Raw genomic sequence first — 26,298 nt, forward strand, 5'->3', positions numbered from 1 at the left:
CTGTTAGTACAGCTGTTCCAAATGTAGCAATGCCTTTATTCACATGAAGCATATTTTACTACTGTTGAAATCCATTTCCTTTGCTGTGCCTTCTTCGCACCAGCACTATTCTACAGACCCGGTGTTCTTCACTGGAAGATATTTTGGCTTTGCTTGCATTCCACATTTCAGTTTGCAATATTCAGATCTTCCAAAGACTGCAAGCACGTCCAGTTGCTTCCTAGTACTCATCACTTGATTCTTCAAACTCCTTCATTCAGTGGCTCCTGAACTTAATTTACCTTCTCTTCTTAATCCTAAACCTTTAACAGGAGAACTGGATCTCTCTCTCTCTCTCTTTTTTAAAAAAAAGATTTATTTTCAGCAAAAGATTTTATTTAAAAATGTGTACTATTGGTGATTGGTAAACGTGGTTACAATATTTTAAATTATTTAGTTGTGCATAAACATCTCCCACTTTCCTGTGTAATTACATTTAATCTAGGCATTTTCTTCCACACACATAACCAGATTTGTTTATTGAAGGCTAATCAAAATTACAGAAAATAATAAAAAAAAAATGTATGACGTTAAAAACTGACAATTACTTTTAAATGCTTTGAAAACTGCAAAGTTAGTATACAAAGTATTTTAAATCAATAAACAAGGTACATTTAGAAAAACATTAAACTCTGCATAAAATATTTATAAACATTTCTATAACATTAAAAAGTTCAGAGACCCTGACAAATAAACACTGCTGAGGCTTGGCCTTATTCCGACATTGTGATCTGTGAACAGAGGTCTGGAAACACAAACCCACACACAGGCTTTAGAATTTAGGAAGGAGGCAGGGGGGGTTGCCCCTTCTGAGATCTATCAGCTTGCTACATGTAACCCAGTGCTTGCTGAAGGTGGTACACAATGCTCCCACAAAACAATACACCAACCTTCTTCCTTTACAAAAAAAATAAAAAATTAAATAGAAAAATCCTTTAAATGAACATGCGACAGTCCGAACACTACCCACCCCCTTTACTGGCCATAGTATGTGCTGTCCCAGACATGGAGCAGAGACGAACTTTGGGATCCTGCCCACTTGTGAAGCTGCTCCTGCACTGATCATCAGAGACCCCACTGCTGCTGACTCAGCCAGACTGACTGGCCCACTAGTTACCCACGAAGCTGCTCCTGCAACCTTGTTCCACTGCTCTCCCATCACAAGTACCCCGCATCCTTTCACTTGCTTGACAGTTTGCTGGGCTACTGAATAGTCCATCACACTGTGCCTCTCCCATCCTCCAGCAAAGTGCACTGGATGCTGCTCTTTGCATAGTGATCTGACAGTACTATTCAGCCTGCCCTTTCCTCTCTTCACAGCGCTCCACTCACACTTAAAGCTCCTGTACGGGTTGAATTATGGGGGCATATCCCATATTCAGACTTCTCTCTTTCCTGCTATTGTAAATATCACACTTATATGGATCAGTTTAATAAACCATAGTGCTTTCTACTTCCGCAGAGCAGCCTTTATCTTGCACAAAAAACACAAAGGCGTGTCTGTGGACGTGTGCAGTTGTTCAACAGGAAGAAATCTACCCAAACCATGTAGTGGTTATAGATGGAGCTGGACTGAGTGGCTGTGAGTTTAATCTGCTGGACAGCATGCTCAGCCTACCTCTTAAATACATTTTGTAGGTCAGTGGTCTCCTGTTTTAGAAGCCCACTTGTACACAACGGCGGTAGGGAACTGCAGCTGAAGCTCAAGTCGTGCAGATGTTGCAGGAAAAGGAGACAGGCAAAGGGTCAGCTATGGAAAGCCCTGTGAGTTGAGAACAGAGCTAAACAGGTCCTGGTCGTGTATGGGCAACTGAACTGTGTGGAGCCCTGAGTGTTTTATTTCTTTCTTTTTAAAACATCTATTTTTCTAAAAAAAAAAATAAAATAAAAAAAATAAAAGATATTACAGTAAGCTTAAAGAAAACCGTTGAAATTATTTACAAATATTTTTATATTAAACGCTTATACTGTAATACAATCAGGCAATCCCACTGTCTGAGCAGCACTATTTACTGAAATAGCATCGGCGGATACAGGATCGTCTTGTCCAACAGACTTTACTATTTAATCCCTATTGTGTGCATTAACTTTCGCCTCTGCGCGGCAGACCACTGCTATCCCCGTTCCACCGGAGAGGAGCCCTCCTGCTGACCACAGCCCAGGATGAACTCCACCCCACCGAGTCACAGTGCTGGCTTCTGAACTGGTCACCTTCGGGGCGCAGAGGGCACACGAGCACTGTGGCCTGTTCAGACGGTGTGCTGGCTTCAATTCAGTGTACTACTTGTTTTCTTTTCTCCATTGACATGTCATTAAATTAAGGCAGCAGTGTCCTCTGTGCTTGTTGATGGTTCCAAACTAGCAAAGAACCGGACATCCCGGTCCCTGTCAGCCTGCAAGGCCATCACAGTCTCTTCAACAGTCTGCTGATGGGGGCAAGCTGCGTCCTTGAAGTACGCTGGGGAACACAAAACAAGAGAGCGCATCTTGGGCGTGAAAACCAAAAGGGAGTTGGCTCTGGTTAGTCGCACTTACATTGTAAGCCAGCTCTGCGACTAACACACATTTCATTTTCATTTTAACTGCCATTGCGGCCTGCATGCAAGAAGCGTACAAGCCGCCTACGAATACAGCAGATGTTGAACGTGTTCAGAATTGATTTATTAGAAGTGCTGCCTTTGCATGTGTATTTACCTTTCTCCAGTACAGTCTGCCGCAAAGCCTTGGCTACAAGCACTCTGACGTTAGCCACAGGGTCTGCAGACAGTGCAATGAGACTGGGGAGTAAGTGCTCAGCAAACTGGCTCACGGGCATGCAATCCTCTTCTACCACAGCCTGCAGTGAAGACAAGAGAGGTAATCAGCAGCAGCAGTGTTTCTGTTACCACATTCAGAACAGTGCTACCCTTAAAATCACTGTCCAGTCTGTCCTCTCACTTGCTGCACTAGAAAATGTAGTTAGCATGCATACAGAGACACAGTGGAAGCATTTCCTTCATTGTCTTACAAGTATTCAAAGTTTACACACACACACCAATAAAAAGAGTCTTAATTTATTACCCTAGGGCTAGGAACTTTCAAATTGAGCTCAGATGCCTAGCAGTAATTACAACGTCAAATGAAATACAGGTTTCTGTTTAAGTTACTGAACATAGTGAAAGTTGTCATGGGGCTTACCTGGCAAATGAAAGCAAAAGCTTGTCTTCCCACCCACTTGGGACAATGGCAGAATCTCATTACTAGCTCATTGAGAAAGTTCAAGCCCAGGTCATTGGCCCCATTCCTGTAGAACTTCCTCAAGATCTCCACCACCTGTCAGAGAGAACAGTTTGGACAACATTCAACGAGGGAGGAGTCGCTCCACCCTTTGGGAATGGGTTTCCTCTACGGATAATGCAGTTTTACAAGACTTGGAAAACGTGCAGATTTAAAATAACGAAAACAGAAAGCTCCCCTACCAGCCTGTAAGAGATCCATCGGACTTCAGATACTTTATCAGAGCACAGCGTCAGTGCAATTTGCCTCAGATAGTCGTATACGTCATTGTGGCTGTACAGCTCAACGATCAGGATCAGCTGCCTGTTAAAACACAGAAAATACGAGACACAATGAAGACACAACGCAAAATAACGTAACCCTGTTCAAACCTTATACAAACACCACTGTGGCAGAAGAAACAAATAAATAGCAAAGAACTATTGTTTGCCTCACTCTGCCAGTTCGTATCTGAACCTCCAGTTGCGGCTGTTATCAGTCACCATGAACTCCTGCAGCTGGAACAGGTACTCCCTCCTCTTATCAGCATGAAGCAGCTGGAAATCAAACCAGTAAAAATGAGGACCAAAAACAAGCATTCACATCTCTCTTCATCCCAGCCACAAAAACCAACAGAACTGACTAACAGCTTGCTACACTTTTTCATTTTTCAGAAGACAAAACACCACTCTTGAAATCAGCTGCCTTTAAAAAATATTCCAGGACAACACTGCAAATCAAAATCTTCAGGAAGAAAAACAACTTCTATGAAAAGTTTATGCTTGAACTGCAGATATACTAAAAACATAATCCATATTGCTTGTAGCCAAGTTTAGTGGATCTCAATCTAGGTGTTTTTTCTGCATAATATTGCTCACACGACGAGTGCATGTTTATTAGCATTGTAATAAAGCAGCTTATCTTACCTTGAGGAAATCGTAGAGGTGTTTCAAGACTCCGATCCGCACCTCATCCAGGTCTTTCAGGAAACCATTGAAGATGGGTACGAGATCAGCTGCTGTCAGCTGCTCTCCCAGAATCATAGCCAGCTCGTGGATTGAGAAGGCCAGCGTTCGGCGTACTTTCCACTATGAAGGAAGGATTCAAGTACATTATGAAAACCGGGTGGATTTTCATGGCTTTATTCCCTCAGTAACTAGGCACTGCAACCTGATTATTACAGATACGTATGCACTCTTGTAGCGGACAGTGATTGCATGTTTATAGAAGTCAACACTACATTGTAATACAATTCTTTGACAAACGTCTGTATCAAAAGTCTTCAGTACAGCTCTCATTAAAAACCTCCTGACTATGAAGCAATATAGGTAACGGGATCAATTACAATTATTTAAAATGTTTAAATAACAAAACTCTGAACAATCCTGACATTTTTGTAAGGTTTAAAAGGGAATCTAAAAAGACACAAGACAGGCTCTCCTGTAATGTGGGAGATGTTGGTTTTCACAAAGGCAAACAACAGCCATGTTAAGATCCAGCACGGTTCACAGTAATTGCGTTGCAGGCCCCCTCTCTCAGTGAGAGTTCTTGCTGACCAAGTCCAGCTGCAGCGTACCTGCACATCGGTAGCCAGGGTCTCGTAGGTGTCCTTCAGGCAGTGCCAGTTCTGTCGGCCCAGGGTCAGTGCCACGCCGGGCAGGCTGAAGGCACAGTGTTTGGCAATTTCAGTGTCCACAGTCTGGGCTCGGGCAGGGTCTGTCATTGACAGGTACTGGTCCAACAGCTGCTGCGGGATGACATTCTGAGGAAGGAAAAGGAAAGGGGAATTGAATTTTTCGTGTTTTTCTAAAATCAAGTGGCATGCACCAGATGGGATGTGTCATTTCATAACGTGTTGAAACTCACCTGAATCTTGGATTTCTCTTCTTCAAACAGCAGATCAGGGTCCTGCTCCATGTGCAGCTTGTGCACACTCTCAATCAGCTGGGGCAGCATCCTCTGTGGCAAGAACAGGAAAGGATTTCATGTAAGAATATGCATTTCTCAACTGAGCAGCCACTGTGAACTGCAACCCACCATTCAGTGAACTCACGTTATCATAAGGGTCATAGATGAGGGGAAGTTTCTTCACAGGGGGCTGGTCCTCAACACCCACATTTGAAACTGGTGGGGCTTTGCTGTCTGAAGGGTCCGCACCATCTGAGGGTGATGCTGGCAACGGAGTCTCCTGCTGCTCCTGCTCCTGCTGCTGCTGCTCTGTACTGCAGGAATCCTGACTAGCCTTTGGCATCTCCTCTTCCGAGTTTACATCCAGCTGGGCTGCTTTAAGGGCAGCAGACAGGACCTGTACCTGTGCTGTAAAAGTCAACAGGCAGGGTTCAAATACAAGCTGTAGCGCAATGCAGAAAAAGAAAATACAGACAATCGACAAAAACAAACTGCGGTCTGCAGAGCGTAAAAAAAAAAAAAAAGGCCATTATATAATAGGATTGTTTTTTGCACAACTTAGAGAGAGCGCATTGACTGCTAAAAAAAAATGGAGACCTGAGGTCTTATGATGCGCACATGGCATTTACTTAGTGAACTTTGAGTCAGGCCAGCCCACCGAGACACAGGCGGCATCAGAGAAGATAACGAAGGTGCCCTGAGCCCCCCTACTCATCACTACCTTGCACATCGAGGTCATCCATGTGAGGCTGCAAACTCTCCAGAGCTTTCTGGATTTCTCTGTGGGTAGCTGGTCCCTCGGAGCTCCAGACGGATTCTGTCTCCCCCTTCACTTGTGCCTGCAGCAGCTCCAGGTCCTGGCTGATGTCTGGGAGCGGAGGTCTCCAGTAGTTAAAGGAGTTGTAGGTGTCCTCGCTGCTCTGCGCCGCCGAGCCGTGCTTCTCTGGTTTAATTGGAGATGCTTCTGCACTGTTGTTATTGTTCTCACTGGCAGCTGGAAGACAGCACTGCTCCTCTGCTTTGCAGGGGACGGGCGATGCTGGCTGAGCATCCTGCTCTTCAGTGCAGTTGCTAGGGATGACGAGGGCAGCCTCACTGCCTGCAGTGGGTGCACCTTTGCAGTTTCCAGACTCACAGCAATTCTTGCCTTGTTCTCTGCAGGTGTAGCCCTCAACAGGGATTTCTGACCTGAAAGCAAAACCAGTACAGGCAATTCATAATTACACCACAGAGGATATAAAAAAGGGATCCATCCATACTCTCAAATGATGTAAAATTAAGAAGATCGAAAGGAACTCAGTAAAGGAAACAGATAACAGGACCAGCGTTTCAGTTATTGAGAAATACACGTCACAAACAATGCCACTTCTCCCTGTATTCTTGCACTTCTTTGTACGTGGCGTCTGGCAGCTTCTTCTAAAGACAGCATGTTTGTCCCCCCATCCCCCAGTCTTTCAGCTGAACAATCTGTTTTTGTACAGAAGGGGTGTTTGTAAGAGGCTGCTTACCTCACTGCTGGAGTACACTTGGCAAGCTCGCGCAGGGCTACGTCTTCTTTGAAGTACAGCCCTGCGCCTGTAGGATTGACAAATGTGGAAATAAACCGACCAAGGGACTGGAAAGCAGCCTGGCGAACCTACAGTTGAAAACACAAAATGGTTTTACACCAGTCGAATAATAAAACAATAGGTTTTCCTACCAGGACTGAAACGGTCTATATTTGTATGACCTTACCCATCTGGAGGGATCGCTGATGAGGCTGATGAAGAGGGGGGACAGTTTTGTCCGCCGGACCTCAGGGGAGGTGGAGTTGGACACGGTCATAAAGCACTCTGCGCATGCCTTGCGTATACCCCACACGCTGTCCGAGCACAGCTCAAAGAATTTAGCAATCTGAAAGGGAAAAAAGTCATTAAATAAAACGCATAAAAAAGGTTAAACGTCTTTCTTAAAGTCGTATTATTTAAAGAGGGAAAAAAAGGCTTGAAAAAATACAAACGGCCAAACAGACTGTAAAATGAAACCCTTGGACTCTGGATGGCTTCCATCTCAGTCTAGCCAGTGATAAACCTCTGCTGAAACTTCCTGCATTACAGCAGCTCTTGAAAGCCTGCGTAGCTATAACAACAATGCACCACATTGCAGCCAGTTTTATACTCACCAAAAGCTTTTCTGTGGCATCCTGTCCAACAATGCTGCAGAAGTCCCCAAAATTAGCCGCACATACCTATTAAAAAAGCAGCAAGTACTCACAGGGGGCAAAATACACTTTACTGCAAACGCACGCAATTCAGAGACTGTTGCTGAATTAATTTAAAATTAGCAAATAATAATATAAAAAAAGAAAGTTGTTATTTAGTTATGAGCACATAAAAACATAAAGCCTATTTTATATTGAATTCAGAAGACTAAATGTTTCTGGCATGTAACATTGTAGGATCTCTCACCTTACGAACTTGGAACAACCTTCCATCGCTGCACAGATCGCAGAATCGATGCAGAAGCAGATGTTCCACGGTGTCCTTGGTTAACATCGAGACCAATTTGCACATTATCTAGAAAAAACGATAAGAACCAGGGCTCCTAAAATTACAAGATTGCAACCTGTACTGATCCGGTGGACGGTACTGAATCTTTACTGTTTAATCAGTCACCTTAAAACCTCAAAATCAAACAAAAACAGCAAAATACAAGTCAAGCGGAATACAGTACGCACAGCCACGGCCTCTATCTTGTAGTCGTCGTCGCTGCTTGGTGTGGTGAGGTCCAGAAGCACAGGGCACACCTTGCTCTCAACGTCGTTCTTGCTGATCAGACCCTGCTCCAGCAGAACCAGCAGCGCAGCTTGGCTCGTCTTTCTCACCTGCAGATTCACAAAAGAAAACAGGCATGCTTTCCAGCTCTGGTCAAGGATCTACCAGGGGCACGGAGCCCCAGGACAGACCCTGACCGGCAAAATCGTCTATAGCACGGTTGGGTTTGGGTCCTGTTTAAAATCAATTCCCTATTGCAATTCCTGCAAAGGAATTTGAATTGATATTTAGAGACGTAATAATTGTTGCAATTGTTCAACTGCTTTCATTTGCAACCAATTTAACTGACTAACAGCATTGCCACTGTGAGAAGCTCATTTTAACAGAATACTGTCGATTGCATACTTCAGCTATGACGGGGTGGAATTGATTAAAAGGGAACTGGAACGGATTTTTAAAAGGAATTGGAATTGAAAGTCAGGAGCTGACCCCGACCCATAGTGATTTGCTACACAGCAGACACGTGAAGGTAGATCTCCTCACCTGGTTGTTTGGGTCGGTCAGGTACCTCACCACAATAGGTATCAGGTACCTGGAGAAAGCCACGGGGAAGTTGGGTCTCCTCTCATGGAGAAACATGGCGATATTGGGGACCTGCTCCATCAGTTCAGCCCGCACTGTCGGCTCTGGAACAGAAAACACACACACAAGAGAGTCTCACTTTTCCATCTGCTAATAAAATGACAAGCAAATCCAGTGACGTTTGTTATCCTGCTATTCCTGTTACACAATTATCATCACTGACGGTGTGGGGGTGTGGGTTTAGATTTCTGCATGTGAGAATGTTAGTTAAACATTTGAGAATATGACTGCATGTACGTTACTTATAAAAAAAATAAAATCCAGAATAGGAAACCACTCAAAAGTTAATCCCACTAGTTAAGAGCAGAGCAGGACAGATAATTATAAAACTAGTGTAATCTACAATTTTACTTTAAGACACTGAAACTATGACATCATAAGTTCCGCTGCAGGAGTCTTTCCAGAAAGTTACCTGGTGCTGAAAAGGTTCAAATGAAATCAGCACACAGGTATACCAGCTCTCATGCGTTCCATACATACCTCCATCTTCTGACATCCTGGCAACAGTCTCCATGACTGTGAGGAAATCATTTTCATTGTCGCTGAATTCCCGCAAGACATCCAGCAACCCCCTCGCCACGATCTGCCTGCGGAGCAGAAGCAGCACTTGAATTCGAGTGAACTCCTCAACTCTGAGCACGCAGCCAACAAAGAGGCAGCGAAACAGCCCAATACTATTCTAACCTCTTATTAGCATGAAAGGGTTTCCTTCCGTCAGCACAGAGCTGAGTGCAGCTCCACACTTCCAGTACTGATGAAATTTCTGATCTGCCTGTCAATGCGAGGCCGCTGGTTTACACATAGTTCATTATGCAACAGTCCTTCAAAGATATCTGGGCCCTATTGCAGTCACCAACAATGGCAGATTACTTCTGTACCGCACTGTGTAAAAAGGTTCCAGAAGAAACTGCTACTTCACTTAACAGTGCACAATTATACAAATAACTCATTCGTTCCAGATGAAGAGTCACAGGGGCCTCCTGGCGTTTTCCACAGGTATCGTTAAGCAGTTACAGCTTTGGCTTTGGAAAAAGCATCAAAACCATGCACATTAATATCAAAACCACCAGCCTCAGAAAAAAGAAGCGTTCTGCTTGGAGTCATGGTGCTTGGCAAAGCATGCTGGGGCTGGGTCTTCTGGCCTAACATAATCCAAGCAAAGCCCCACACCAGACACAAGAGGTCGTCCAGTTATTCCCCCATTAAAGGCATGGGCCTCATTCAATCAGCACAATAATAACTGGCTCAGTTACAAGGGCTGTGATTCGCGACAAGCGCTTTCTGGACCAGGTTTATCTTATGGAGCGGATGGGTTTTTAAGCAAATATTTAAAAACAATAAATAAAATAATCTCTTAATTCCTACTAGCAACAATTAGGGTGTAGGTATATTAACAGTTAAACATTCAATGAACACATTTTTCAAGGCATGGGATAGCATGCAAAAGCCTTCAAAATGAAGAGCACTTTCTATACACTACATTACACAAGATCTTAGTGGGAGACGATGAGATGCTTTTAGTGAGTCAGAACTACAAAAACAAGCCGACTGGCCATGTCCAGGAAATCCACACAGTACAGTGGTTTCGCTGGATTTGGATATGGAGCAACAGAATCTTTGAGTTTTTTTGTCACTCAGCTAGTGAAGTGCACTGTATCTCTTAATCAACCTTAAAGAACATTATAGAGGAGGGACAGACTCTAGATGTCTTTCATGCCTGTGCTAGCTTGTGTCTTGTCCAACACACATTTTGCATAGCTACTTGTGTGGCAAAAAAAAAAAAAATCTCCATAAACCTCCACAAAAAAAAAAAAAAAAAAAATCTGCAAATCCTTCTTGAACAGTAAAAACAAAATCCTTTTAGTTTAGTATTTTATTGGGAAATAACTTTCCAGTTTTGTTAGTAAAGGCCAGAACAGCTCACTCATGAGACCTTGTCAAGTCATATCAGTGAAGATCACGTTCACGAGGCGGACATACCGATTGCCGTGCAGTTTAATAATTCTGCTTCTGCATATTTCAATCAACAAATTTAAAGTGCTGACACAATAAACTACGACCAAAGCAGTACAAGTCTATGATGTCATTGCAAGTTAAATTTTTACCCAGTGGATCAAAGTTCCACTGTTGCTTGCAAGTAACACTTTACAGCTCTTCAGAGAAGAGTATGCACAGCCGGCATATTGATCAATACAACCCTTCACCTTACCTGTTGAACTCGTTCTCGCTGAAGGCATATTTTTCTAGACGGCCCAATGGTGTTAGATTGTCCTGCCCAGCATCCAGAAAAGCAGTTATCCGAATTCCATCACACTCTGTACCATAGTCATCAAATCCAACTGCGATTTAAAAAAAAAATGACATAGTCAATAAATACTAAATAACTGTCTGCTGCAATGCGGAATTAACACACACAGGGTTATCTGAATGTACGCTCCCTCCTTCACACCTAAATAATAATAATAGGTTATTATATTAATAATAATAATAATAATAATAATAATAATAATAATAATATTACTGCTATTCCTGCTCATCGAGCTACAGGGAGACAATGCTGGACAACTAATAAGACCGCCTGCCAGGTCAATCAGTTAACACAAAATCGAAGACCAAGAGACATCGCACAAAGTCAAGACACGCGAATATCGACTGCAGTTTAAAAACGTCCACACTGAAACTGCTCCATGTGGGGGACATTTAGCACTGTGGGTTAAAAATGTGTATACAGCTGAACTTCAGTGGACTGTATATTTCATGTAACTAGACCACCACACACAATTTGGTTCTGGGCACTGAGTAGATCTAAAGGTTTGCACCTTCGGAAATACTGCAAGCTTCGAAATCCCATGACGGAGCTTCTGCTCTTCTGTCACCCTCCTACTTAACATTTACACAATACTATCGTTTCATTGCCTTTTCACTTCCTTCACACCGGAATGAAACGATTGGACCCTTCCTTCAGCACCCGAGTCACAGACTGAGTGCCGGCTTTAGAGCAGTCAGGTAAGATTGTATCCTTCCTTCAGCACCCGAGTCACAGACTGAGTGCCGGCTTTAGAGCAGTCAGGTAAGATTGTATCCTTCCTTCAGCACCCGAGTCACAGACTGAGTGCCGGCTTTAGAGCAGTCAGGTAAGATTGTACCCTTCCTTCAGCACCCGAGTCACAGACTGAGTGCCGGCTTTAGAGCAGTCAGGTAAGATTGTATCCTTCCTTCAGCACCCGAGTCACAGACTGAGTGCCGGCTTTAGAGCAGTCAGGTAAGATTGTATCCTTCCTTCAGCACCCGAGTCACAGACTGAGTGCCGGCTTTAGAGCAGTCAGGTAAGATTGTACCCTTCCTCTCTCCTGGAAGCTTTCTTGAGAACTAAAGTAGCAGCTAGTACCTGGGGAGAAAGCACAACTCGAACACAAAACCGAAAAGGACACAAAATCTACCACCGACACACTGCAGAAAACCTCTAACCTTTTCAACATGCCTAAATACACAGCGTGTTAGACCTGACCGCACCACACACGTATTAGACCTGACCGCACCACACCCCTACTGTCCGCTCCTTCAGGCTCTAGTTACTCTCGCGCTTCAACCTTGCAAGCTGCAGGTTCGCTGGGATGTGGCAGACGAGATATTTTGTCTTCGTTGGCAGCTGGCACAACCATCTATTTGTTTTGTATTGCATGAGTGGTAGGGGAACTTTAATGGCTAGTGTGATGTAGCAAGCCACCATTCAGTTTCACCCATCACTAGAACAATGCTGATAAACTAAATCAATACCCTCACCGAATCACTACAGTATACCTGAAGGAAGAGGCATCTTTGCTTAGCAGTATTTGCATAGGGGGAGAACAGATTTGAATGAACACAAAACATTACTGACTAGAAATGCCCATGAATAAAATAAAAAAAAACTTACAATCATCCAAATCATCATGACCATCTTCAAAGTATAAAGAAAGCCCTAAGAAGAAAAGAAATGATATGGAATGAAAGAAAGAAACTAATTCATAGTAATATTGCATCAAATATCTACTGGGAAACACTGTCGCTGACACGCAACACTTGAAAATGTTATTTGAACTTTTTCTGCAATTTTACCGACTTTACATAAATGCATTTGCACATTTGAAGCAACTGACATTTTAAAATGTTCTCTTGAAATTCAGACGCTACTGCATAGTAAGTAGCAATTCAGCACATGTCAAGCACATGGTATGTACTGATAGGCACTGGCGACCTGATCAGTAAATAGACAAGATGGATACCGATCATGTACAACGAACCAAAATACTGGACCATCTCAATACTTACTGTTCATGGGCTACTCAGCAGAAAAGCGCTCTCTGTCAAACCCGAGTTGCACTTCACTTTCTTTTTTGGCAGAATTGTCCAGTACAGTACACAGTGCTATATTAATAACTGCTGTTGGAATTGTGTCAAACGCGAATGCGTTACCTCAACACACAACTATGTTTCAGACAGACTTCAATTTCCTACCTGCATACCTGGGCAAGCAAGGAGCTTGAGGAATGCGGACAGCGTCATATTACATACCGGCAATGATAAACAGAGCACTAGCCGCGGTAGTGGGCTATTAAAACAGAGTCGACTTGATTAAACTGTCAGGTGCCAGCATTCACACAACACCTGCTCCTTGAAATTATATTTTACAATGGATATGACACACAGAAATTTACCAAAATCGGAGCAAACTGACCCAATGGATTTACTCAGTCTACGTTACTAGAACGGCCTGCACAACCCCACCATTGTGCCATCAGGCTTGACGCCCTACATTACTCATTATTTAACAATCAGCTCAGAAACACAACACCCAAACACTTACAACATCGCATTTAACCGAGAGGCATGCTTAAGATCAGTGGTGACCGGGTACGATTTATTACACACGGATCTTTAATTCTGCTTGAATGGGCGCTCCCAAACACACCGCCGTTTCAAAACATTACCCGACCAAGCTATACACAGCACTGTGAATACAATACTGTAAAACCAGTGCCTCCACAACAGAACATATATGTACAAATCTAGCAGAAATAAACACTACGACTGCAAATAACACAAACCTAGTTCAACACGAGGGCACGGTCAGATATCTTAACGCTTCGACCTTTGTTTTGGTTTTTTGTAACCTCTCCATACAGTTAGAGTCAAGGAGACCTTGTCTGTTATCTACATGTTTTAATCAGCTTTATATTCAATAATCTCATTGTTAAGTTATATTTGTATACAACATGTACTAATTACTGGAGCGTCGCCAGTCTCTGCTGAATATAAAACGCAAATGGATATATATATATATATATATATATATATATATATATATATATATATATATATATAGGTTAAGAGTTTTAATCACAGAGAAATAAACTTTAAAAGCGATTAAAAATGTCTTTACCTGCCATCTTGAAATGAGGACTGAACGGGGCAGAGAGTAAAAAACACTTCCTGAAAGCGTTTCCTAAACAGGTTTTCTGTGCTTTTTTAAATTATAAATTAAAACGCGTACGATTTAGCTATAATTGAGAGTCGTTTACCTGTTTCCTATTTTTTTTTAAAAAAATATCAAAATTACGCTTCAAATATATACATAAGAAAATCCATGTCATGTGACTGGATGGGCTGTCCAAGATGGCGTCTGTTGTTGGCTGTGTTTTCTCTCCGAGCTCTGACAGGAATGAACTGGGTTTTAAAATAAATAAGATGTTTTAAAAGAGTACTCGATAGGGCCCGACGATCCTAGTGCATTTGTGTTTTGTGTCTGTCGGTTGTAGCGGCTTCTGTTTTGTTTTAGAGTGCTGGGATGCTCAGAAAGTTTTGATTTGTTGTGAACTATGGCACTTCGCGAGTTGAAGGTTTGTCTGCTTGGGGTGAGTGACTGTGTGTGTTTTTATTTTATACATCTGTTTTTGTTTATTTAATTGCAGTGTTTGTTTATGCATTCAGGTAAAACACAAACGCAAATAAAGCGTTTTGCACCCAGTCACCGTGGTTCAAAATACATGAAATACGTTTCTTTTAAAATTAAATACATCGATCTGTGTTTTTAAACCAAAATGTATTTTATTTTTATCATAACAGAGGCATATGCATTACAGATCAAAACCACGCAGTCTAACAGTTTGTGTTTTGTGGACATGACCGTACACAACCTCCCTGGGGAGATGGTTCTATCCTGTTTTTGTTTAATAAACGTGAATATTTTAAACTTCAGAATAAAAATAAAAAACATATTTGCATGACATGTAAGGAGAAATACAAATAACAGATATTCGATGTTAATGTATACGGTAACACCTTATTGACACACACTCACCTTCGCTAAAAAGCATAATTGCGTAGAATAGACACGGGCTGTGCACACAGTCCTGGTTTCAGAACTACCCTTTTTAGGTATACAACAGAAATGACTAGTCGCAGGGAATGTGAGCCGTAACGCCCTTATCACAACATAATAAACATGGCCTCAGTGTGTGCAGAAGATTTACTATTACGAGTTGTTTAGAAGGTAAGATTGCTCAAAGCTTCAGATCATTATAACAACGCCCTTCATTGAGAGTAGTTCTGAATTCAGCTCTGAGCACAGGTCTAGTCTGAAACTGAGGCAATGGTAAAGGACTACCAGCAAAACCAGTTTACTAGTTTGAATATTTACAGTCTGCCCCTGGAGCTGCAGGATTACATGCTGTGTGTGTTTTTTTTTCAGGACACTGGGGTTGGTAAATCAAGTATTGTTTGGAGATTTGTGGAAGATAGCTTTGATCCTAATATCAATCCAACTATTGGGTAAGTTCATAATAATCCTGTGTCTTTTTTTTTTTTTGCAAGCTTACTTGTCTGCTTCCCCAGAGCCAGGGTAGCGCTGATCTTGGAAGACTTTATCTAAAGTAACACCAGGGCATCTGTGATTGGTGCTAATCAGGGTCTGTGGAGCCAGTCCTTGGTGTTCATTTATGTCTTTTTGCAAAAGTATAAGTGACTTCTGTTTTTGCAGGGCATCCTTTATGACGAAAACTGTGCAGTACCAGAGTGAGCTACACAAGTTCCTCATCTGGGACACAGCCGGGCAGGAGCGGGTATGTGTGTGTGTGTCTGTCTGTGTGTGTGCATTTATTTTTTATTTTTTAAACGCCCTCTGTTTAAGGGATAAAAAACATGGTGTTCAGAGTAGTTTTTAATACGTTGTTTTTGTGTTTCTTTTTTTTTTATAATGTTTTCAATTGTTCCGAGTGCTTCTGTTGTTCCAGTCTGGAGTTCTTTCCATTTTCGTCTGTCTGTCTGTCTACCAGACTTCTAGCTGCTCTGAGAATCTGCCACCGCTGAACCCGGGAAGTGTAAAAGAGAAACTTCATTCGATGTTCCATACTCTAATAAAAACAGCTACAGCTGGTGAAACTAATCTTATTAAGACTACCTAGGCAAGTTCTGTTGTAATTGCAATGGATTCTGAATTGCACAATTCCAGTTGATGTTGAGCCCAGGTCTGCGGTGATATGCATGCATAGTACTGACACGGATCCCTCTCATTCAACTGACATACGCTGGCCTGCCATATCATTTCTGCATGGTGCACTACCTGGAGTCTGATCCACATGTCACTGAAATGCAGGCATCAGTGTAAATGATGCTGCTTTGCTTCACACGTGTAAACAGGCTTCGAGAGATACTTGTTTGTCACTCCAAGTCCTGGTTTTAATTTGTAGGGAAAGGGTTTGTGTTTGCATCCAAACAGCTTATGTCTATGGTGAGTAATACCAGAGCTGATCACTCAGCAAATTACTAGGTTCTGGGATCAGCAAATCATGGATTTGGACCTGCACATACCATAGGAGCACTTTGTCATTGAACCAAGAAAAAGCAGATTTACTGAGATGGCGCCATCTAGGTAACTCTCAGCAGTGCTGCACCCTTTATCTGAACTGTGTACTGTATTTAGTGTATTGCCACTTTCTGCTGTACTACTGTATGCAGGGCTGTCTGAAGCAAGATGTTCTGATTATACTGGGAAACGACAGCTGTGTATATCTTGCCACAGCTGTACTTTTTATTTTTGGTGCACGTTAAAGAACACCGACAGAAACATTACGTCATTCAAGAATGAGGAACCAGTGCTTTTAGAAGATGCTGAGACAGCTTTGTGATGCATTTCTTTCACTGGGTGATGGTGTGCATCTTGCTGTTATTTTATGGTGTAATTGCTCTTCAGTAGCTGAGAGGCTGGTGGGCTGGAATGCACTGTGTGAGCTGCAGCTGTCTTGTGAAGAACTCTTCCATCTGCGAGACTGGAACCCAGTTACATGGTGACCAGTCTATCCTTTACAGAGCGGCGCGTCAGTGCTGCCAGCAAGTAGCATTCCTGGTCAAACCAGGCTCACTGACCAAAGCAGAAAAGAGGAGGAGGCAATTTGAGTGCAGAAGGGGAAGTGCATGTAATAGTGGGCAAATACAACAGCACCGGGCACTAGAAATATTTGGTTGTGGCTGAAGGCTTTTGGCTTCATGACCATTGCAAGTACAATAGAGGGGGGTGTGAATACAATCTTATATTTACCCTGGATGACTCCATTAAATATTACATTCAAATGTATTGATCCCTTGTTTATTGATTCGGTTAGAATTTAGCTGAGTGCAGAAGAAAAAAAAACTTCAGCTGAAATCAATTGCATGCTTTTATTGGTGGTGTTTTCCCCATGGTAGTTAATCACTACATCCTGTGTTCATCTGCTTTAAAACATTTTTCAGGTGGGTATATAGAGGGATAGTGTGAGTGGCTCAGGACCTGGAGGCGTGTTGCATACTCTCAGGACTGACACAGAGTCACAAACAAGGAGAATGCAATCATTGTTTTCCTTGTGCAGCTAAAACACAATGGCAAGGTTAAATCTAACAAGCTCTGGGTCAATTTGATCAGGCTGTACTCCGCTGGGCGAAGTCACAGCTGGATTTTATTTGAGTTCAGAAAGGGATTGTTGCTAGCTGAGGGCAGCAGCAGTGACACTAGCACGTGTTTTTCTGGTTTGATTGTGATTGTAAAATGAGGTGCCTCCAGGATAGACTCTAATAGACTGCAACTGTTGTAGGGCTGATTCGCAGTCTCACAATCCCAGAGACATTTGCACAACCGCTCGGTTTGTACTGCCAAGCGGACGCTGAGCCACACTCTGGTATTTCGAGTCTGAATCGGTTCCTCAGTGTCTTTAGGCATGGGCTGTACAGTACATGTGTAGTTCATGTTAGACTAGGCTTGAACAGCATAGGGTTTGCCAGTTGAGATTTCTGATTTCGGCTACAGTGTTTATAATGCAGCATCTTTCATGTGGAGCCCAAAGGAAAATCCGCTCGTTACTCATTTTGGGCTTGGCTTCGGTCTTTTTTGACAAAATAGAACTTGAAAAATTGCTGACAATCAATTTCTGTAATTAAAAAAAAAAAAAAAGACTTTTCCATTGATCTGTGCCACGTGTTTTGTAGTAACAGTGAGCTGAAATATCGACAATGAGTCGAGGAATTGATCCATTGGTTTTGACAAGGGGCAGGGTCGTTAACATGAGCTACGTTTGCAATTAAAAAAAAAAAAAAAAAAAAAAAAGCTATTCTCGAATTGTATGAAGTTTTTTTCCATGAGGAAATGGTAGTTTAGTGGTTGAAATCAGATTTGAATGGGACCTGTCTTTTCTGAAGGTCTGAAGTTCCTCTATGTGTGTGTGCGTGTGTGTGTTAGTATACGCCTCTGATATGGGAAGGTAATATGGGATGACTGGGTTTACTGGAGGAAGCCCGCTCGTGTTGTTTTTGGCCCCAGACAGACTCTGATGTCTCCCCCTAATCGAGACGTCAAGTGGTAGATGCTGAATTAATAAGCTATTGGATATGTAACAATATTTAAGAGCTTTTTAAACAGAAATGTCTTCCATGGCATTCAAGCCAATTCATGCCTCAGGGTTTATTGTGGACATACGTCAGTGTGATTGTGATGTACAGTTTATTTTTCTATTTTAGATCATTCCAATGCCATTTCTAGTAGATTGGTTTAACACGCCCCATGATTCGTTTGCAGCAGGTTGAACCAGATTCATAGAAAAGAACCAGATACCCCAAAAAATCCTTAAATGACAGTCTTTCGATGGCTGCCAGTCCAACAAGCCAGTAATTCATAAAACAAGGAATTTTTACAGCTACAGCTGAGAGCACTTTATGGATGTGGGGATGGAACAGGAAACACTGGAGGGACCACACGGGCGTCTGAGCTGCGTTCATCTTCTAGACGCGTGTAAAGCTGGGACTTCAGCTTTTATATGTGCATTAGCAACCCTTCCATTTTATTATTTAACCAAAGAACAGTTTCACTGAGACTAAATCAAAAGATAATTTGGGCACAGCGTGTGTGTACAGTAGCAAGATCACCACAGCGTTCCCAGATCAGTTTCCCTTTACGTGCCAGTTAAAATGGCTTTCCTGTATCTCCCATTCTGTGCAGGTTTGAAGCTGTGTTGAAGATCTGCTTTTAGAATGCGTATCGTAACTTGAATATGCAGCGCTCCTAGGCTTGGCGAGTGCAGCAGCAATAATACAATCTCCTCTTAGGTCCTTTTAAAGCACAAGCTGAGCCCTTGTTTCAAGGTGAAAGTTTAATATATCCACAGCTCCCATTGTGCTGCTGTTATACTCCTCAGAAGATTTCTGCTGCAGACCCTGCAACAGCCCCGCTCCCTGGGACTATACACTGTACAACAGCCCCGCTCCCTGGGACTATACACTGTACAACAGCCCCGCTCCCTGGGACTATACACTGTACAACAGCCCCGCTCCCTGGGACTATACACTGTACAACAGCCCCGCTCCCTGGGACTATACACTGTACAACAGCCCCGCTCCCTGGGACCATACACTGTACAACAGCCCCGCTCCCTGGGACCATACACTGTACAACAGCCCCGCTCCCTGGGACCATACACTGTACAACAGCCCCGCTCCCTGGGACCATACACTGTACAACAGCCCCGCTCCCTGGGACCATACACTGTACAACAGCCCCGCTCCCTGGGACCATACACTGTACAACAGCCCCGCTCCCTGGGACCATACACTGTACAACAGCCCCGCTCCCTGGGACCATACACTGTACAACAGCCCCGCTCCCTGGGACCATACACTGTACAACAGCCCCGCTCCCTGGGACCATACACTGTACAACAGCCCCGCTCCCTGGGACCATACACTGTACAACAGCCCCGCTCCCTGGGACCATACACTGTACAACAGCCCCGCTCCCTGGGACCATACACTGTACAACAGCCCCGCTCCCTGGGACCATACACTGTACAACAGCCCCGCTCCCTGGGACCATACACTGTACAACAGCCCCGCTCCCTGGGACCATACACTGTACAACAGCCCCGCTCCCTGGGACCATACACTGTACAACAGCCCCGCTCCCTGGGACCATACACTGTACAACAGCCCCGCTCCCTGGGACCATACACTGTACAACAGCCCCGCTCCCTGGGACCATACACTGTACAACAGCCCCGCTCCCTGGGACCATACACTGTACAACAGCCCCGCTCCCTGGGACCATACACTGTACAACAGCCCCGCTCCCTGGGACCATACACTGTACAACAGCCCCGCTCCCTGGGACCATACACTGTACAACAGCCCCGCTCCCTGGGACCATACACTGTACAACAGCCCCGCTCCCTGGGACCATACACTGTACAACAGCCCCGCTCCCTGGGACCATACACTGTACAACAGCCCCGCTCCCTGGGACCATACACTGTACAACAGCCCCGCTCCCTGGGACTATACACTGTACAACAGCCCCGCTCCCTGGGACCATACACTGTACAACAGCCCCGCTCCCTGGGACCATACACTGTACAACAGCCCCCCTCCCTGGGACCATACACTGTACAACAGCCCCGCTCCCTGGGACTATACACTGTACAACAGCCCCGCTCCCTGGGACTTAATGGAAATTAATGTTTTGTAGAAATACGATTTTGTGACATAACAACATAAAAATACTTGTAAAAATGTACTTCTTCATTAATTTCTAAAAGGGTTGCATGCAATGTGCAGATGATTTACATTTTTTTTTTTCTGTTTTATACTTGTGTGTTAAAGCCAGCGATAGTAAATCTTGATATTATACTGAAGAAGTGCATGAAGTATTGAGTGTCTTGAGCCTTTTCAATTGGGCATGCATGCTTATTCCCAGCCTGCTTTTTATTAGAACCATTAGGGCTGTAATAGTGGATCTTTCTGACAAGCCAGGCTGACCCAGATATCTGCTGTACCAAACGTATTGAGATTCTAAGTAATCTTGGCATCTTTTAGTCTTTCTCTTAATTGCTTCCACATGTTGCAATTCAGTTTAAGTAGACAGTAATGGTTTCCAGACACACAGAGGTATTTGATTAATGCAGCACTGGGCTGTGAATCCACCACCTGGATATAAGTATTAGTTGCCATTGTCTTTTAAATTGTAGTATGTGCTGCAGACCCCTGTAGTAAAAGGGCTGTGCTGGAGTCGGTGGAGCGTATGTTCACGGTGCAGCTAGGGTGTGCATGACGTGATGGCGTTGGCTGCATTGAATTAGTGTGCAGTCTTGCAGGCTGGTCTTGGGTAGAGTAACAGTCCAGCTTTACTGAATAAACGATTGAATTCCAGTCCTCTAAACCCATTTCCTATTGTTTTAATCCCTGACAGTTCCGGGCTTTGGCACCAATGTATTACAGAGGATCTGCTGCTGCTATCATTGTGTATGACATCACAAAAGAGGTAAACGATTCCTCTTGCTTTTTCCATCTGGACTGGTTTCACCAAGGAGGATCCACTGCTGTTGTAGCTCAATGCACACTTTGTGTTGCAGGAGTCTTTCCAGACACTGAAGAACTGGGTGAAAGAACTGAGACAGCATGGGCCTCCCAATATCGTTGTTGCAGTCGCAGGAAACAAATGTGACATTGCCGATGCAAGGTAACCTTGAGCTTGTGTTTCTGTTTAAATGAACCGTGGCCAGTCTTTGAAGCAGCTCAGCGTGTTTAAATAAGGGTGTGAGTGCATTGTCCCTGGGAGACGGATATAGTTAAGATATTGTACGATGCTTGTGATGTACTTGCTTTGTAATGTATACTATTAACAAGACAGCAGACCTACTCCGCGTGTTCAGTGTATTCACACAGTCTCTGTGTTGGTAACTTTGAAACGGCCCCCTTTGTGCGTCCGGCTTTGAGGAATACAGATCATGTGCTTCCAGTCCTGTTCGCAGGGCCTCCCTGCACTCTCTTTGCTTTTCAGATCTCTGTAAAGGCTGTATTCCTCTGTCACACACCACACGCCACACACTTTGTTAAACATGATCCAGCAGGGTGACCCTAATTCCAGACTGAAGTGGGGATGCTGCAGCCCACACGTTTGCATTGTCTTCAGGTGGCATCATGCCCAGTGTGCTAAATGTTATTCCTGGTAATCTTTCAATAACTCAGTGTGCACAGTGTGTTTCACTTCCTTCTCTTCGGGTTGCCAGTAATAGCATGTTTCTTTGGAGCTGAATAGCAGATGTCCTGAATCCTCGGAGCTCCTGAGGTGCAGAGACCCTCGGGCCCTCGTTCTCCTGCCAGATTCACTGCTGCAGAGCTGCTCTCTCTCTTTGTGTCTTTGCAGGGAAGTGCTTGAAAAGGATGCCAAGGACTACGCAGATTCCATCCATGCTATCTTTGTGGAAACAAGTGCCAAAAACGGCATTAACATTAATGAGCTCTTCCTAGAAATAAGTGAGTATAGCAACGTGATGTTCAAGCTGCAGCTGCAGCTGTAAATTCCCATCGGTGCACTCGGAGCGGTCTAACCGTCTGTGGATTTTGTTCTGTTTTCCTTTTTGTCGTTCTCTTTTGGCCTGGGCAGTTATTTTCTAAGCTAAATCTAACCACCCCATCTCATTGTTAAATTCTGCAAGAAAATAACCCGCTCGCTTGTTATCGTTTTTTAACCCTGCATTTTCAAAATAGATAAGCCTTGAAATAGACCATGAAAGTAATTGACGAGTCCTGATCAGCTGGTCCCGTGCTGACCTGGTGACCGATTGAAAACGTGTCTGGATCTGCCAAGCTGGCATTCAGTGCCCACATGCTTGTTGGCCCTTGGCCCACACAGTCTTAACAGCAGCATTGCAAAGCAGGCTTGTTAATTAAATCATGTATTTGTAGGTCAGAGGATTCCATCTGCTGTTTCCAGTGCTGGAGCAGGAGGCAAGGGATTCAAACTTAGGAGGCAACCATCCGAGACCAAGCGCAGATGCTGCTGAAGTCTTCCGGAAGCAGATCCGTGGTGACCCCCACGCAACCCGGGGCGTTGTAAAGCCATCTCCACGTTTAAAAGCCTCTGTTTCACAATGTCTGCAAAGAGCTCTACAGTATTTAATCCTTCATGCTTCTCAGGAGCCATCGACACAAGATCCCAACAAGCAAACTGATTCGTCTTCTGTCCCAGGAGAAAAGATTTGTAGAATTCTGTTTTTATCTATAAGTAATTGTCCCTCGGTGTTGTACATGGCTTGTGAAGTCGAGGCTTAACAAGCTTCTGAAAACGGAAATGCAGGTTTGTTTCCCTCATCCCAATAGTGTACCAGGTTTAGATCCAGCTTTTCTCATGTCGAGAACAACGAGTACGCTATAAGACTGCTAACGCCTTTTTACATGAAATAACAAAAAGAAAAACGCGAAAGCATTTTAAAACATAGCCCCCGTTCAGTGCTTCTAAGCTGAAACCCAGTCCTGGTACCAGAACGCATCTGGGCGTTATTTGACAGGGAGCTGAAATGCTTTGCATGTGTTCTGAACTCCACAAAGGACTGGGATCGGACTGAGACTGGATTTCTTTTGTTGAGAAGAAAGAAAAAAACATGACAAGATGGTAACTTCATTGAATTGTGCCAAGACTGGTAAATCCTTTAAGCTGAGCAGTGTTCTTTATAGATGTAGACAAAGTATTTGTATGTTGATGCAAAAGGGGAATGTAATGTAATGTAAGCACTTTTAAACATGCCAATTAATTATTTTAAACTCAAACTTAAACAGGCTCTAGCCCTCCCACACTAGATTGCATGAGGAGCTTCGAAGTGTCCTGTAGGAGTTTGTGTGCATGTGAACTCCTGAGCGATCCTGAATGTACTGGACATGCCTACACTGGGTGGTACTCCTGTCGTATTGTATTCACGCTTTCTAGTGTTCCACATGCAGGAGCCTCCTTTCTCTCTTAAATAACCCAGGAGTCTTTATAATATCTGTTGCCAACATGTTACCATCAAGTAATGAGAGGAGTCGCTGGAGAAAATCACAAAGAAAGTGTTTGGGCATTTCAGGGTTACCATTCCCTCTCCTGGGTATTGGTTTTTATTTTCGACGTTCCTGGTTTTACTGTGGGCTTAATAAGACACACCTGGGCTTGTTACCTGTACATTGTGGCTAATCAAGCTCCTATTAAAACCTGGAGTGAGTGAAACAGCTGTGCAATAGGAGTTTGATTTCCATCCCTGTCCTAATACTATGAAGTATTTGACAGTGTGGTTTGATTGTTTGTTTTTTTTTTCCGTGCAGGATATTTGGCAGCCCTGTCCTTTACAAGACCGGCAGCCTGGAGCTGCAGCGCTGTGTTCTCCATTTCACTTTGTTCTGGGATGATCGCACTTTGAACCCCTGTGGAGCTCTTTAACTGAATAACAACCTCGCGGTTAAAAGTGTTGCCAGCCCAATTCATAGTAAGCATTCAGACTAATACCAGGGTTTTAAAAATCCACTTTTACCCATTGTATATGCATTGGCAAGCCTAGCCTCAGAACACTGGCTGTTTTTTTGTTCATTTACTGAGAGGTGGGGCCAGTCCCTTAATTGTCCTGTAAACTTTATTTTTTCATTTTATTTTATTTTTTAACTAAAAAAAGTGTCGGCTTTTAGTTCCAATCCAAATAGTTTTTGATACTGGCAGGGGATAAAAAACAAAACCAAAACGATAAAATGGCTTGGGAAGAAAAATAATGGTCTTGGACTGGACATCGCATCAAAACTGTTTTTTTTTTTTTATTATCTTCACCGCCCGAAAACACTAAATTAAAATCGGCTTCAAAAAAACTCGCTGAAACGCCTGTCTCCATGCTTGCATTCCTCCTTCACTGCGTGCTTTGAGGTTGGCAGACTATTATTACAGTTTCTTATACTGTGTGAGACATGCGATGAATCGATCGTTCATGTGATTCAGAACGATTCCCCCTTTTAATTTCGTGAAAGTGAAGCTGCGATTGTCCGCAGTTCACCTGCCAAATAAAACACGGCCTTACTGTCGCTGAGTCGACGGTACGTGCATGCCTCTCAGAGAGCAGAATGTTAGATTTGTTGGTTTTTACTGTCGCTGAGTCGACGGTACGTGCATGCCTCTCAGAGAGCAGAATGTTAGATTTGTTGGTTTTTACTGTCGATGGTACGTGCATGCAGGACTCCCATTTCTTTGGATGGTAATGGCCATTTTCTGCAAATTGCTACGTTAAAAATAAGAGCAGCGTATTATTCTAACCCAAATAAATACGGATGAGCATTGACTCCTTTTTTATTGCATCTAACTATTATTATTATTATTATTATTATTATTATTATTATTATTATTATTCCAAGTTTAAAAGTGATTTGAATTGGTCATTGAATTGATCATTTTTATATGATGGGGGCGAATAGGGATCTTTTGATTTTGATTTGATCCTCTTTTGACTTCTCTCCTGCTGTGACAAGTTTTAAACGGTGTGGTTTATCATGTAGAAGTGCGATGGTACTATTGAATTGTGCTGTTGTGGCAATGTCATGTTCTGTGCCTCTATATTGTAGCCTGTACATTAAACCGCTTTGAGCAGTGCTGCGTGCTGTAACTGACGGCTGCAGCTTCAATGCATGAAATCCAGCACTATCACTTGGAATTATTTAGCATTGTAGTTTAGGAGAGTATGCCAGTCTTCAGTGAAAACGAGTGAGTTTTCTTAAAGGTCCTTGGGCTGGTCCTGAGACAATGTAGTACTAGAAGTCTTATTGTTTTAATTGTAGATGCCATGCAAAAACTATTCATAAAACAACATGTGATGAAACCCTATTTCTACATTAAACGGCTATGTATCATTATTAGTTTTTACAAAGGCACGACAACAGAAAGATCTTTCCTTAACCTCACCTATATGTTTTGTCATACTGAGCTGTAATATTTTTACATACTGTACCAATTGTAAAAAACAAAAAAAAAAAAAAAAAAAAAAAAAAAAAACGCTTGAAATCACTGCGTTTACTGTGTATTTCTGAATGTGCAAAAGGGAAGTGTTAAACCATTTACTAATAAATCCATTTGTAAAATCCAGTCCTGTCTGTGCTTTTGATGTGTTGTGGATTTTTCTAATCCTGTGCTGAATAATAACCAGAATCAGCATGCACGTTCTGCTCTTGCTTCTGGGTGAATGCTTGCTTATTTGAAAGGAGATGTCTTTTGGGATTCATTTGATATTGTGTTTTTGATTTTCTCCTTACTTTAAATCGTATCTACACAAACATACACTTCACGTGAAGGGTTTCCTTTATATAGTCCAAATCTATTGGCCTTTAGAAATTGTGTGTGTGTTATCTCTGCTAGTTTGGAGAGGCT

The 26,298-nt window shown here is 43.1% G+C and overlaps 2 protein-coding genes across 3 annotated transcripts; one reads left to right on the forward strand and one right to left on the reverse strand.

The window, feature by feature from the left end:
• Window positions 1-376: 376 nt before the first annotated feature.
• On the reverse strand, window positions 377-14,101 carry LOC121297741 (serine/threonine-protein phosphatase 4 regulatory subunit 1-like). 2 transcript variants are annotated; one of them, XM_041224204.1, is made up of 20 exons: window positions 14,020-14,101; window positions 12,514-12,558; window positions 10,807-10,936; window positions 9,078-9,184; window positions 8,499-8,641; window positions 7,919-8,065; window positions 7,650-7,757; window positions 7,364-7,429; window positions 6,937-7,095; window positions 6,711-6,838; window positions 5,924-6,390; window positions 5,348-5,610; window positions 5,161-5,253; window positions 4,871-5,056; window positions 4,221-4,382; window positions 3,751-3,851; window positions 3,498-3,618; window positions 3,217-3,351; window positions 2,734-2,875; window positions 377-2,497 (listed from the first exon to the last, which is right to left on the reverse strand). In XM_041224204.1, the coding sequence occupies exons 1-20, from the start codon at window positions 14,024-14,026 to the stop codon at window positions 2,352-2,354; spliced, it is 2,856 nt and encodes a 951-aa protein (XP_041080138.1). In that variant the 5' UTR covers window positions 14,027-14,101; the 3' UTR covers window positions 377-2,351. The 2 variants fall into 2 exon arrangements, with proteins under 2 accessions (XP_041080138.1, XP_041080139.1); XM_041224205.1 differs by lacking the exon at window positions 14,020-14,101 and adding an exon at window positions 12,909-13,080.
• A 143-nt stretch (window positions 14,102-14,244) lies between these two features.
• Window positions 14,245-26,016, forward strand: LOC121297742 (ras-related protein Rab-22A-like). Its single transcript, XM_041224206.1, has 7 exons — window positions 14,245-14,491; window positions 15,328-15,407; window positions 15,616-15,697; window positions 21,337-21,408; window positions 21,500-21,606; window positions 22,294-22,403; window positions 22,836-26,016. Exons 1-7 carry the CDS (start codon window positions 14,456-14,458, stop codon window positions 22,931-22,933), a joined length of 585 nt encoding a protein of 194 aa, XP_041080140.1. The 5' UTR covers window positions 14,245-14,455; the 3' UTR covers window positions 22,934-26,016.
• Window positions 26,017-26,298: the final 282 nt, after the last annotated feature.

This window comes from Polyodon spathula, chromosome 23 (genome assembly GCF_017654505.1).
Source record: "Polyodon spathula isolate WHYD16114869_AA chromosome 23, ASM1765450v1, whole genome shotgun sequence".
NCBI classification, from domain to species: domain Eukaryota; kingdom Metazoa; phylum Chordata; class Actinopteri; order Acipenseriformes; family Polyodontidae; genus Polyodon; species Polyodon spathula.